Below are 13917 nucleotides of genomic sequence, written 5' to 3' on the forward strand. Positions count from 1 at the left end.
TAGGTTATGGCATTTCAAGTATTTTTAAAATGAGTTGAGGGCTTCTGCCTCTACCATCCTTTCAGGCAGTGAGTTCCAGACCCCCACCACCCTCTGGGTGAAAGAATTTCTCTTCAGCTCCCCTCTAATCCTTCTACCAATTACTTTAAACCTATGCCCCCTGGTCACTTCTCCCTATACTAAGGGAAATAGTCATAGAATCATAGAAGTTTACAACACGGAAACAGGCCCTTCGGCCCAACATGTCCATGTCGCCCAGTTTATACCACTAAGCTAGTCCCAATTGCCTGCACTTGGCCCATATCCCTCTATACCCATCTTACCCATGTAACTGTCCAAATGCTTTTTAAAAGACAAAATTGTACCGCCTCTACTACTGCCTCTGGCAGCTCGTTCCAGACACTCACCACCCTTTGAGTGAAAAAATTGCCCCTCTGGACCCTTTTGTATCTCTCTCCTCTCACCTTAAATCTATGCCCCCTCGTTATAGACTCCCCTACCTTTGGGAAAAGATTTTGACTATCGACCTTATCTATGCCCCTCATTATTTTATAGACTTCTATAAGATCACCCCTAAACCTCCGACTCTCCAGGGAAAAAAGTCTCAGTCTATCCAACCTCTCCCTATAAGTCAAACCATCCAGTCCCGGTAGCATCCTAGTAAATCTTTTCTGCACTCTTTCTAGATTATCACCTTTGAGGTTCTGCTTATTAATTTAGACCCTAGCTTCTCAAATTGTCTCAACAGAACCCCATTCTTAGTTCTACCTATGTCGTTGGTTCCTACGTGGACCCTTCACCTCATGGTCCAAGTTCTTTTCCAGCTGCAAGGAGATGTCCTTAACTCTGGTATCGGGCAGGCAACATAGTCTTCAGGACTCTTGGTCGCGGCTGCAGAGAACAGTGTCTATCCCCCTGACTATACTATTCCCCCATCACTTCCCGATTCCTTTTTACTCCCCCCCCCCCCCCCCCCCCCCCACTTGAATGGCTACCTTTACCATGTGCTGTGGTCAGTTTGCCCATCCTCCCCGCAGTCTTTGCTCTCACCCATACAGTCCTCCCTGTCTGCTCTCTAGTCCTGTCATAATTTTATATACCCCAATTAAATCTCTCCTCAGCCTCCCTCTGTTCCAAAGAAAACAACCCCAGCCTATCCAGTCTTTTCTCACAGCTAAAATTCTCCAGCCCTGGCAACATCCTCACAAATCTCCTCTGTACCATGTTTTCCCCTGATTTTAGTTTCTTTTACTACCTTTGGATAAAAGGGCAGATGGGAAAGCAAAGTTTTTCATTGCTTAAGCCAATGCTGTTCTATTGGGTGGGGGTGAAAGATTAGGCTCTTTCTCTTCCTGCCCTTTCCTTTTGGTGTAGAAGTGGTTGACTGCACTTGGTGACTCCCCTGGGTAAGATGCCTTAATTCTGTGTCCTGGTCCTTGAGCCAGTGTGCTGAGCAAATTTGCAACTTTTTTGAAGCCTGCTTCTCAATTTGGTCCTGACATGTTAGCTTGCTGCAGAACTGGAGTGCTTTCAGTGTTCTCCTAGATTTCTTGCAGAAGTCTTGTGTAGTCCATTACTGCAACATAAGTGAGGACTTAGATTTTGGTGTCAATACTTACTGAAGCTAATTTGAACAAGGTGCAAAAAAAACTAATTTAAAAAAAACACTTTCCCATCAGATCTGCAAGTGGGTAGTTCTGAGCCCCAAGTGTGATCTGTTTAAAATAGTTTTTGTTAAATCCCTTGACTTTATCCCTAAAATATAGGTTGCTTCAGTGCAAGGGCTCTGCAGTTAACACTTGTAACTGGAGGGGGTATGCATGAAAATGTGGTCACTAGGTGGTCTCATTGGTAGTTCTTGCGGTCTGGAATGGAGAAATCTGATTTGGCTTCAAGGGGCTTGAATAAAAGTGTTGGTTTATTATGTAAAACCCAATGGGGTTACTACTAGAAGTCATGAAAACCCTGCCATTCATTTTCATTGGAACTAACTAAAATTTTCAGCTCTTGTAAATGTTTGAGTGGAAGGAAAATGTGTCTGAATTAAAGCCTTGTCTGTTTCAGGATGTGGAAGGAAGCGATGCCAAAATATTCCTGCAGGCTGCAGAGGCCATTGACGAGGTGCCCTTTGGAATCATTTCAGCTGCAGACATCTTTACCAAGTATGATGTAAAGAAGGATGAAGTTGTCCTTTTTAAGAAGGTAAAATGGCAGTTGATCAAATTGGTCTAGCTTATAGCTGCAGAGTAATCTAAACTGGGGTTTGATTGCAGACGACTTTAGCTTAGTATTGTTTTGGAACCAAATGCTCACTGGTTGTGGAGACATCAAACTCACTACTGCCAATTGACACTAGTTGGTAATAAACATTGTAAAGCTGATAAAGTTGCAAAGTCATCAGATTTGGGAAAACCCCTTTGCATGTGACATTTTGCTGCAATTGGAACTGCACTTATAGGATCTGTATAGCTTTTTGTGACCAATTTAAAAAAAACTTGTAGAATGCCCAGCGGTGTCTTTCTAGACTTGGTTATCTGCAGTGTGCTTGTGAACTGTAACTAGGTGAATTGCTAATGGCTGTAGGTATTTCACAAAGTGGTGGAAGCATTTTGAGGTGTTGCATTCATGAAACTCTACTGGAAGTGCACTTCCTGCTCTGCCCCAATGCATATTGTTACAAATGCATTAAATCTAGTGACCGCACTAAATTCCTGATTTAAAGTAATGACTTCCAAAGACTGACCAATTTGTGGGTTGTAAGGTAAATAATTGACAGCCCCACCCCAGGTTGCAGAAAGAACCACATTAGTAATGCTTTTGGTTTGTGGTGTAACACATTCACTTCTATTGACCTGATGGCTAACTGTTATGGCCCTGAACCACTGGCAGTTTATGAATAATTCAGGCCTGCTTAGTCTCATTTGGCAGTGTTAACTTGTTATTTGGCTGAAATCGTAGCTATTTGTGTAAAATTAAATGCTAAACTAGATTTAGTTTCTTAAAAGCCAAGTTAATTACCCATAGTACATAATCCCCATCCCAGGCAAATCATTATTGCCATGCATCTAATGTGCAGCTGTTAAAACTTGTTTGTAGGTTAAATTGGGCCTAGGATTGGGAACTGCTGTTACCAGCAGGTGGCAGTGTTTAAATATTGAAGGGAAGGCAGTTCTGCACTGTCTAGTGGCTTAAATAGTCAGTTTGGAAATCACTAGTGCAGGTGTGCAACATTACTTTATAGTTGTGTACAGTGATTATTCATAAGATTAGGATGGTTTAAATGTTAACTCAAGTTCTCAGCTTCTCTTCCCATAGCTTAGTAGGTAATGGCACTGGCTGATAGTGCTTATGCATACAGACCAGAAAGTCCCAAGTTTGATTCCTGATCTGTCGACTTGGCTTATCCTTGGGCAGCACTTTGAATGCTCCAATTGCCCTTTAGTTTGGGGGAGGATGGGGGAGAGATCTGGACAAGATTAGGGTTGATGATGTTTCCCCAAGACTGATAGCTGGCCTTGCTACCTGAGTGGAGATGTCAAGATCAGTGTGGGACTGGAGGGCTGCTGCTGTTTTGTCCAGGACCATAGCTCGGGTAAGAGATGGTACTTTTCAAGAGGGGAGGGAAGAAATGGCAGAGACTTTTACATTGATGTCGTGGATTTGTAGAAAAAAAAGTTGGTGTTGGCCAATGTTTAATGTAGTATTCAGGGTGCTGATGCTGTTGTGCCCCAAAAGCTTGATGTTACCCTCAAATAAATTGGCACATGGAGTTTAGTTTTTGGCCTTTGAGTCTAAGTACTTAATGCAACAGAAATTTATAGGAATTTACAGACTTGCCACTTGTTCATTTGGCAAACAGCAAGGAGACCTTGGGAGAACACAAGTTAGCAGTGAGGAAGTTGATGTAATTTAACGTGAAGTGTGAGGAAATGTATTTTGGGAGGGAAAAGTGAAGTATGGGAGTATTCCCTCCATGGAAAGATGCAGAGGGTGTAGATAAACAAACTAGAGTTCAAATACATAATTCCCTGAAAGTGAAGGTAGATAAGTTATTTAGCTTTACTGCTTTGAGTAGAGGCAGTGTATCAGAGTAAAGAAGTAATGAATTTGTACATAGCAATAGGCTGCAGTTCTGTGGCAATTTGGGCACCCATTAAAGAAAGGAAATTGATGCCTTGCCTATTGTGATTTATAAATTCTTGAGGATGATGCCAGGGATGAGCAATTGTGGAGTAGAGACTTCAGATACTGGGATTATTTCCACAAGCTGGGTAGGCAGAGATTTGAGGTTTTTAGAATTATGAAGAGTTTTGATGAGTAGGGAAAGCCTTTCCTTTCACCACGGAGTCTGTGACAAGACATTGGGTTGGGGGAATTCCTTTACTCTGTTGAAGTATGGAGTGATTTGCGGGAAGAGAAAATTGGAGAAACATTTGAAAATGATGCAAGGGTGTGGGGGAAGAGCAGGGCAGTGGGATTAGTTTTGGATTACTGTAGCAAAGGGAATGCAGACATGACCAAATGCAGCCTTCTGTGCTGTAAAGTCCTATGAACATAGGAACAGGAGTAGGCCATTTAGCCCCTTGAACCTGTTCAGCCATTCAATGAGATCATAGCTGATCTGTATCCTAACTCATATACCTGCTGTAGCCCCACATACCCCTTGATACCTTTTTGTTAACATCTATCAATTGAGCTAGCATCAACTGCTGTTTGCGGAAGACAGTTCCAAACTTTTACTACCCTTTGTGTGTAGAAGTTTCCTAACTTCACTCAAGTCCTGGTTCTAATTTTTGGGCTAGGCCCCTAGTCCTAGACTCCCCAGCCAGCAGAAATAGTTTCTCTATCTACCCTCAGGTCCCTTTTTAATATCTTAAACTTTGATCAAATCACCCTTTAATCTTTTAAATTCCAGGGAATACAACCCTAGTTTGTGTAATCTCTACTTGTAATTTAACCCTTGGAGTCCAGGTATCATTCTAGTAAATCAAAAGCAAAATATTGTGGATGCTGGAAACCTGAAATCAAAACAAAAGGCTGGAAATACTCAGCAGGTCAGGCAGCATCTGTGGAGAAAGTTAACGTTTCAGGTCAATGATCCTTCGTCAGAACTACTTCCAGTTCTAATGAAGGGTCATCGACCTGAAACATAAACAGCATCTGTGGAGAAAGTTATTCATTCTAGTATATTTACGCTGCACTTGCTACAAGGTCAGTATATCCTTCCTACAGTATGATGCCCAGAACTGAATACATACGCCAGGTGTGGTCTAACCAGGCCTTTGTATTGCTGTAGCATAACTTCTAACCCCTTGCATTCTAGTCCTCTAGATACAAAGGCTGTGTGTGGTTCTAAGATTAGGATTTCAGAACAGCACAAAGGGGTGTGAGAATCTTTCATGCTGTTAAACTGAAACATCCAGAAATACAATTTATGGAATTTTGCCCTTCCAAATTTGGGTTGTATCTGGAGTGTTAATCTGCATTAAAGGATGATCTACTGTTGGTAGAATCAGTTTGTGCTGATTAAATGTCTACCATTACATTAAATTCAATATTTATGTAGTTAGGGTATTGTGTAGCGACTCATTCTTGCTCTTTCTCTCCCCTCACCTACTCCTTTACTGGTACAAATGCTTCAGTCAGTGACACCACTTGCATACTTGTCATAACATTAACTGTGATGTCTGAGCTTGGTGGGTAGGAGTTTTTTTTAAAGCATTCATGTTTCTAGTTTAAGAAACTGACTCCAGAAAATGTGTGTATGAATGGCTCACAGCAGCCTGTGACATCTCAGTTGTAGAGAACATTGCAGTGTTTGTAGGGAGCAATGTGAAAGTGCTTCTGTACATAGAAATATGTTGCCCTCCCTGATCTCTGTGCGCTGCCCTTGAGGGAGGTAAGTTCTGTTAGAGGTGTTAACTACAGAAGTGCTATCTGTGGTGGGCTGTTAGGTCAATTTAAATGCAGAAAGAATTTGTTACTGTACTTGAGCTTCAAGTAAATGTTAAGTTTTGGTTTTGTTGAGCCCTGGGAGTGGGTTATTATACTAAGATCTCTGTAAATTGAGTAATGAGGGCTGGTTATATTTTATATGTTGGCATCTCTTTGAGGAGTTTGTTGCTGTCTGAAAGCCAGCTTTTAACTGAACCACCTCCTAATATTTATGGGGTTTCCAGAAACCATAGTTGAAATGGTGATCATTTCTGCTGCAGCTGATATACTGGTAGCTGATTAGTGCAATTGATTTTTTTTCCCATTTAACTTTGAATTTTTTCTAAACAATTTTCCTCCTCCTGAAATTGTTGACTTCTTTTGGTACATTGTGGGTGGTATTTACTTTTCAATACCTCACCCAAGAGGCAATTCATGTTTGAGTCTGAGAGGTGAGCATCAGCAGATTATTTGACTCTGGAGGCCATCATAACTAAGCTTGATTCTGACCTGGTCCAATACCAATTGGGGCCTTTCCCCTTCCCAACCCTCTTTGCTCAGCCTTGGACTTTCCTGATTTTTGTCTCCCTGCCACACCAAGTTGTACACTTGGCTGTTAAGTTTTGGGAGGACCTTTTTGAATTGAGTGATCACTTCCAGTTATGGTTTTAAGTTTCTTGAAGGGAGGAAAGAGGAGCAGTGACATAAGATCCTGCTCCCACAGCTTTGAACTAGTTTGGTACACTTGTCACTACATTATCTCACTAGATGTACAGATTTAGAATTTGGGTGTCAAACCGGTTGCTATGAGTCAGTATGGGATGATCTGTTCTAACAGAACATATAAAACCATAATTTTAAAAGGGAAGTGAAACCAGATGCACTTTTATATTTCTGTTGCCAGTTTTAACCATTACTTGGACTGTGTCCCATTGCTGTCACCAAGCAAGAACATTTCCATGTTCCAGTTGAAATTTTACTCAATAGGAAATGTTTTGCCTCGTGTGGTAACAATATGTTGGTGTGGACATGCATTCACCTTTGCTAACTTATCAAAGAATTTAATTTGGGGGGAGCAAGGTATGGTAGAGCAGGTATCGGAAAGATAATTGGGAGTGAAATTCTTGCTCAGCAGGCTCACTTTTTTTGTATGGGTGAAGAGATTGATGTATGTAGGGTGATTAAGGGGTTTGTTTCTGTTTTGAGCAATTACAAACAAGTTCTGGATTAGTGAGGGGTGGACTGGATTGGGGGACTTTATTGAGAACTTTTTTTATTGCCTGACCCACTTAATGTAAAGTGGTGCATGAATGCAGAACAATTCTGGGGTAATGTGCACATTGGGAGGGGTGGCACTTTACTGGGCCTGGGCACCAGGGAGTGTTACTTGCAAATCTTCAGTCCAGAGTTCCTACACTGCTTGGATTGTTGCCCTTCAGCCATTGGTGGTTTAAAAAAAAATGCATAGTGACTGGTGCTTTTCTTTAAGCATGCTATTACATAACAAACATGTGAAGTAGCAGTATCATGACCCTTTATTTTTAGAGCTTAAATGAAGATTGTGCCATCTTGAGTGATCTCTGGTGCTAAATCTGGTGACTAGTGTAATTTCACACCATGGATTTACGCCTTTAATTTGACTTGGTGTACTGTAGGGATGTGTTAATGTGTATGCATAATTCCCCTTCTAAATGGGGGAACCAGTGTCTGCTTGAAGACTATATATAGATTGTTTGTGGGACTGCTGTTTGGGTTGTAATGTAGAGGCAGTAGTTACTTATGTTGGATGCTGAATACATTGAGAATTGCAGTTTTATTTCACATAGTGTACTGTGAGAGCATGGGAAAGAGTAAACAATAGTATTTGAGCAGCAATGCTGGCTACAAATATGCTCTGCAGAAGTCCTTTCAGCTGGGAATTAGTTGTTGGTCTGGCTTAAAAGCTACCTGTATACACTCAACTTTAACAAATACTTTAACCACAGGCTTTTGTGGCATGTGAGTTTACATGGTTTGCATCTGAGTGGTTCATTAAGGCATAAAGTTGCTGTAGCCCAAGGCACCATATACTGACACATTACACTAGATTGCCTGGATGTCGGTTTGTATAATCTGCAATGTCGCATTTGGTTTGGCCTGTTGGGAGACCCAGTGGATGTAGACTAATCCTGCAGTGATGGGGTAGTGAGAGTTGACTTGGATTGTGCTTGTGCCTTCTGCTAGTTTGAGCAGAATTTTCCCCCCACCCAAAAAATGTGAACTGCCTTTAAGGGTGCCCCTGATAAGTCCAGCAACTTAAATAATTGTCAACTGCAAATGGCATCATACAGAAGGCAGTTGTGTAATTCCAGTTGTCATCTTTTTAAATGTGTAAAATCACTTGAATCCTTCTGGAAAACAGTAATTTTGATTTAGGGGGCATCCATGAAGAGGTTAGAGTAGAGTTTGTATCTGGTTACTGCTATTTCAGAGCACTGTTTCATGTACCAGTTAATATATTCCTGAACTGACTGACACTTTGTCATGGTTGTCTACAGTCAAGTGAAATGCAGTAACTAACATTGTGCCTGAGCAGATGAAGTATAATCTATAGTGGCTGTGGAGCAGTTTGTATTGCAAATAACTTGTGGCTGAGTCTTAATGTGGCAGCAATGTGGTGTGGGTTTTAAAGAATGGGAGAATGGGTGGAAAATGGAAGGACAATTTCCATTGTGCAGCCTAGGGCAAAATTCTAGAGGCTGAACAATTAAAACTGAGATAAATGTGACTTTGCAAGCAACAGGAGTCTGAGTTCGGCAGGCATTGCAATTAGACCTCCAGATTAGTTACATCAATCCATCGCTGTACTGGGACTTTCAGGGTCCAAACTAATATCCAGTTAATGTGTGCGGTGCCTGGATTTTACACTGGTATTTGAAGGAATTTGCATAGATAGGGTGTAGAAGAGCATTGTATGAAGAATTTGACTGCCTTTACTCTGTGCCTATGTGATGCCAGGTGTTTAGATGGATGTACTTATTGGAATGTTTATTTTAACTGACCGATTTATTGCTTCTCTTCCAGTTTGATGAGGGTCGTAACACCTATGATGGAGAATTTACAAAGGAGAACCTGGTTGAATTTATCAAGAGCAACCAGCTGCCTCTAGTTATTGAGTTCACTGAGCAGGTAGGCAAAATGTTTTGAACACTTTCTGGAACAAGGGACTCCCCAGCACTCAATTTCCTAGAGCCCAACTTCAAAATCAGAAACGGTTCATGGTCTGTAAACAGATGTTGCCCTACTTGGTGTATGTGTTATCCATGGTATGTTGAGTGTGGAGAAATACTAACCTTTTGCATGTTCATTGTGTTTTGAATGAAACTTTTACAAAAAAATTCTATAGCTCCATGATGAGACTAAGTACTGTTGACTATTAGCATAAAACTAAACTTGTGTGCAAGTCTGAAAACATTGGCACTCCCTTGTCAGTGGCCTAGTGCTGTGACAAGCGATAATAGGTGGATTGCATATATATGTTCACGCATGCACAGATTTGTTTGGCAACAGCTAGTCCTAATTGGAGGATGTCAGTTGATGCAAGAAAATAGCCCACATTAGATCAGGTTGAATAATGTACAGTTGGATCTGAAATTGGAAGTAATTTTGGCAGTGGTAATATTGGGTGATTGCCCTAGTCAAATCCATTTTGCAATACTAGTCAGTTGTCTCTGGGTTGATGGTTCTTCTGCCCTTACAGACTGCACCAAAGATCTTTGATGGTGATATCAAGACCCATATGCTGCTGTTCCTACCCAAGAGCTCACCAAGCTTCCAGGACAACTTGAACAACTACAAGAAAGCAGCAGAGAGCTTCAAAGGAAAAGTAAGTGGGCCCTGTGCCAGCAACCTTTTGTCTTGCTCTTGGAAAGTTGAGTGCCATTTTTTTGTGGCTTGGATACCAAATCTCAATGAAAGTGGAAAACCCTCAACATAACACTGTATAATCAATGAGATGTAATCCATTCTGATTGATCTCTATTTGTCTCATTATTATTTCTCCTCATCTGAAGGTGAATTTGAGTTTCTTACTGTTGAGAAGCAAAGGGATTTGGCTGTCCATGTGCACAGATCACTAAAAGCTAGTGCATGGGTACAAAAAATAATCAAAAAGGCTAATGGAATGTTGGCTGTTTCAAATTCGTTGGAATACATAAGTGAGGAAGTGATGCTTCAGTTGTACAGACCCTTGGTCAGACCCCCATCTGAAGTAGTATTCAGTTTTGGGCACTGCACTTCAGGAGGGAGTTTAGTGCAGATTCACCAGAATGATACCAGGGTTTATAGGGTTAAGTTGAGCTCAGGTTCATAGTAAGTACAGCACAGAGGAGGCTGTTCAGCCCACTGTGCCTGTGAAGAGCTATCCAATTAGTCCCATTCCCCTGCTCTTGCATAAGCTTGGTTTGTATTCACTGAGTTTAGAAGGTGATCTGATTGAGATATTTTAAAATTAAGGGATTCAGTAGGATAGAGAAACTATTTCCTCTGGTGGGGGAAATCAAAATCAAGGTGGCACAATCTTAAAATTAGGTAGACCATTTAAGAGTGAAATCAGAGGAAGCTTTTTTTTAACATGATTGGTAGTAGAAAGCTCTCCCTCAAGGGTGCTGAGTCATTGAAATTTTCAAGGCTAAGATTGATTTGATTTTTTTGCATAAAGGATAGAGAAAAATGTCAGGTAAATGGAGTTGAGGTACAGATCAGCCATGATCTAAGTAAATGGTGGAACAGGCTTGGGCTGTATGACCTCCTGTTTCTATGCAGTTACACAGGTGCTGACAGCCCATTAAAACTCTGCCCAAGTACACCTCTTCTTCCCCCACCCCAAATATGAGCCTAGTGGAGTATAGTAAGACTATTTAATCAACAGAGCTTAATCCTGTCCTCATCTGATGACCGTGTGCAATGTGCTTTCCAGCAGAGATCACTGGATAGTGATCAAGAGTGAGAGGCTTGGGTACTTTTCTGCACCCTCCCCACTTCCTTGTCCTAGGGCTACTGAGGCCAATTCTATTGCCCAAGTGTTAACCATCCACTGAAATCAGATAATTTGGTACAAACTGACCTCCATATTCTTTGGTTTGGTGAAATGACTAAGCCTCTTTTTTGACTTAACTCTAGGCTTGTTTTTAAAAAAAAATACAAATTTTTTCCTTCTGCATTTGGAACTTTCATCTACCATCCTGACTCATAATTTGCCCCTTCAAAACTCTCCCAACAGATCCTGTACATCTACATTGACAGCGAGGTTGATGACAACCAAAGAGTTCTGGAGTTTTTTGGTTTGAAGAAGGAGGAGTGCCCGTCCATGCGTCTCATCACCCTTGAAGAGGAGATGACCAAATACAAACCAGAGACTGAGGACATCACCGTAGAGAATGTCAGAGGTTTCTGCAACAAGTTCTTAGATGGGAAGTTGAAGGTGAGGGGTATTCCCAATCCCTTGAGTGCTGACTACTTGTGGAAGTCAACAATATGAACTGTCAAATATAAAACACATTAAAACTAAATGTGGAACACACTATCACATGGAGTAGTTGAGGCAAATGGCATAGATGCACTTGAGGGGAAGCTAGATAAACATGAGGGAGAAAGGAATAGAAAGATATACTGATAGGGTTAGATGAAGTACAGTGGGAGGAGACTTTTGTGGAGCATAAACACCAGCATCGACCAGTTGGGCCGAATGGCCTGGTTCTGTGCTGTAAATTCTAAGTAAACTGGTTAACTACTAAGGCTGCAAGTTAGGATATCAGTCCTCCTGGGACCAGTAGAAGTCATTGTTCTCCCCTTATCTTGAGGTCAATACTTGGTGCTGGGGTGCAAATCCTTAGGTGCTGGCAGACTTCTGGTGCCATGTTCAAGTGAGCATTCTTTTGAATCTGGAGTGTCAGCAGGCTCCATTTTCCAGCAAAAATCATTTAGCGGTTGTGAACAGGAAACTTTGGCCAATGGTTTCCCCCCTCCTTAAAAGCCTGGAGGACTAGTTATAACCTATGACATGCTCCTGAAAGGATGAAATGTTCAAGTGGCACAATTGTAAAATGGCTGGCACCAGGGTGAAGTGTGAAGTAACTGATGTGTACTGGAGAAGTAATGTGAAGCAGAACAGTTAGTAAGGTGGGCCAGTGAACCTGGAGAAAATCAGAACACAAACTGAGGATTCACATTAGGATGGCTCTGAATTGTCTTTGAATGTGGATTAATAATGGGAGGAATTGAGTGGAACAAAGTTGGGATATCAATGAGTAATGGTGCACCAAGACCATGCAAATCTGAGTTTAAAGAAAGGAGTGTAGAATAGAGAACCAGTTTTAAGATTGCAAAATGCAATATTGAATTCTAAAATAACATACTTGAGAAACTTAATTTTCTGCCCTGTGGTTGTGTTGGTCACTTGAGGGTAAAAGCAAATTCCCATTGCAGTCAGTCCTAAGTTTTTCTGTCTTACCCTGAAGTTGAATATACCCCACCCCACACTACAGAATGAGGACTAGGGCTACAGGAAGAAGTTACATTATACAGTGGTTGTGTCCTCTGGGTACCCTCTACTGTGGCTGCAACACACTGAATACTGCTAAATGCACCAGTGTTTCATTAATGTATTTCATGATGGAGATTTCAACTGAAGTTTTGTTGAATCTGACTTTAAATATAATCTAGAATAAATGTTAAACTTCAAAAATTTATGGTATCAGTTCTGAAGCTATAATAAGTTTTACTTTTTGTGCTAACTACCTGTACTGTATTTAGCCTCACCTCATGAGCCAAGATGTTCCTGAAGACTGGAACAAAACCTCTGTCAAAGTCCTTGTTGGCAAAAACTTTGAGGAAGTTGCCTTTGATGAAACAAAGGATGTTTTTATTGAATTCTGTAAGTATGATGTGTGCTCGTCTGAACTTTAATGTAACATATCTCACTTGGTTAATGTTTGATTCTTTCAATATGCCTGTTGAAAGGTCTGGGACCTTGTTTGCTTGATTATTTTTGATCATTGAATGTTGACCAGTACGTGTGTACCTTATGGCTCTTATAAAAATGGTTTAACTTTAACAACTAATGTTTGTGCTGTTCTGTTTAAATTTGGGATTATTTACCTGTGCAAAACATTCTCTTGCTACCTAATAGATGCTCCATGGTGTGGTCACTGCAAGCAGCTGGCTCCTATCTGGGAATCTCTGGGAGAAAAGTATAAGGATAATGAGAAAATAGTAATTGCAAAAATGGATTCCACTGTCAATGAAATTGAATCTGTGAAGATCCACAGTTTCCCTACCCTGAAGTTCTTCCCTGCCAGCACTGAGCGATCGGTGAGTAGTTAGCCACATGATCTTTTGCAGCTACTTGATTTCTACTTTTGGACACATTAAAGGGCACCGGCTCTTATACAGTTGGGATGATCTAGTTTGCATTGCTCTCAGTTTTTAGACGAGCCTGTTTAAACCGCCATAGCTAGATCAAGCCCATAAATAGCATGTAGTTCAATCTGGATGCAACTGACTGTGCCGGCATAAAGTAGTACAATTGCTCCTTTTGAATTATAAATTAGTTTTTGGGGGTGGGGGGAACTGCTCCATCTTTGCAGAAGTGAACATTTTTGAAATGAATGCCCAATACTGTCCAGTTTGACATTGGTAGAAATCACATTGGCATTTCTTTACTTGTGGCAATATTTAAACTTAAGTCAGTATTCAAGAATGATGCATTTGTGACTTGGGTTGAGGGGAAGGGGGGTTAATGGTGCTGTTGCCTCTTTCATATTGTACTGGGTGTTGATCCAGATTTAAGTCTTAGCTGCAAGTCAAACTTGATGCCCTTAAATGAGGCATTGGTGGTTTGCAGTGGGGGGAGTCTTTTTAATTTAAAATTCAATGGATCAGATTCTTGACTCTGGAAAAGGGGTTTGGGCTGGGAGGGTCAGTACTGTGTTCAAATCCAATTTG

General features: G+C 41.1%; 1 protein-coding gene across 1 annotated transcript in view; it reads left to right on the forward strand.

Moving 5' to 3' along the window:
- The window catches only part of p4hb (prolyl 4-hydroxylase, beta polypeptide), a 32827-nt gene that overhangs the window by 16513 nt on the left and 2397 nt on the right, over positions 1-13917 (forward strand). Inside the window, exons 4-9 of the mRNA XM_068003935.1 lie at positions 2065-2202; positions 8998-9102; positions 9674-9799; positions 11195-11395; positions 12727-12847; positions 13103-13284. Of these exons, the coding sequence (XP_067860036.1) occupies positions 2065-2202; positions 8998-9102; positions 9674-9799; positions 11195-11395; positions 12727-12847; positions 13103-13284 (873 nt within the window). The remainder of the gene's footprint in view (positions 1-2064; positions 2203-8997; positions 9103-9673; positions 9800-11194; positions 11396-12726; positions 12848-13102; positions 13285-13917) is intronic.

This window comes from Heptranchias perlo, chromosome 23 (genome assembly GCF_035084215.1).
Source record: "Heptranchias perlo isolate sHepPer1 chromosome 23, sHepPer1.hap1, whole genome shotgun sequence".
NCBI lineage: Eukaryota > Metazoa > Chordata > Chondrichthyes > Hexanchiformes > Hexanchidae > Heptranchias > Heptranchias perlo.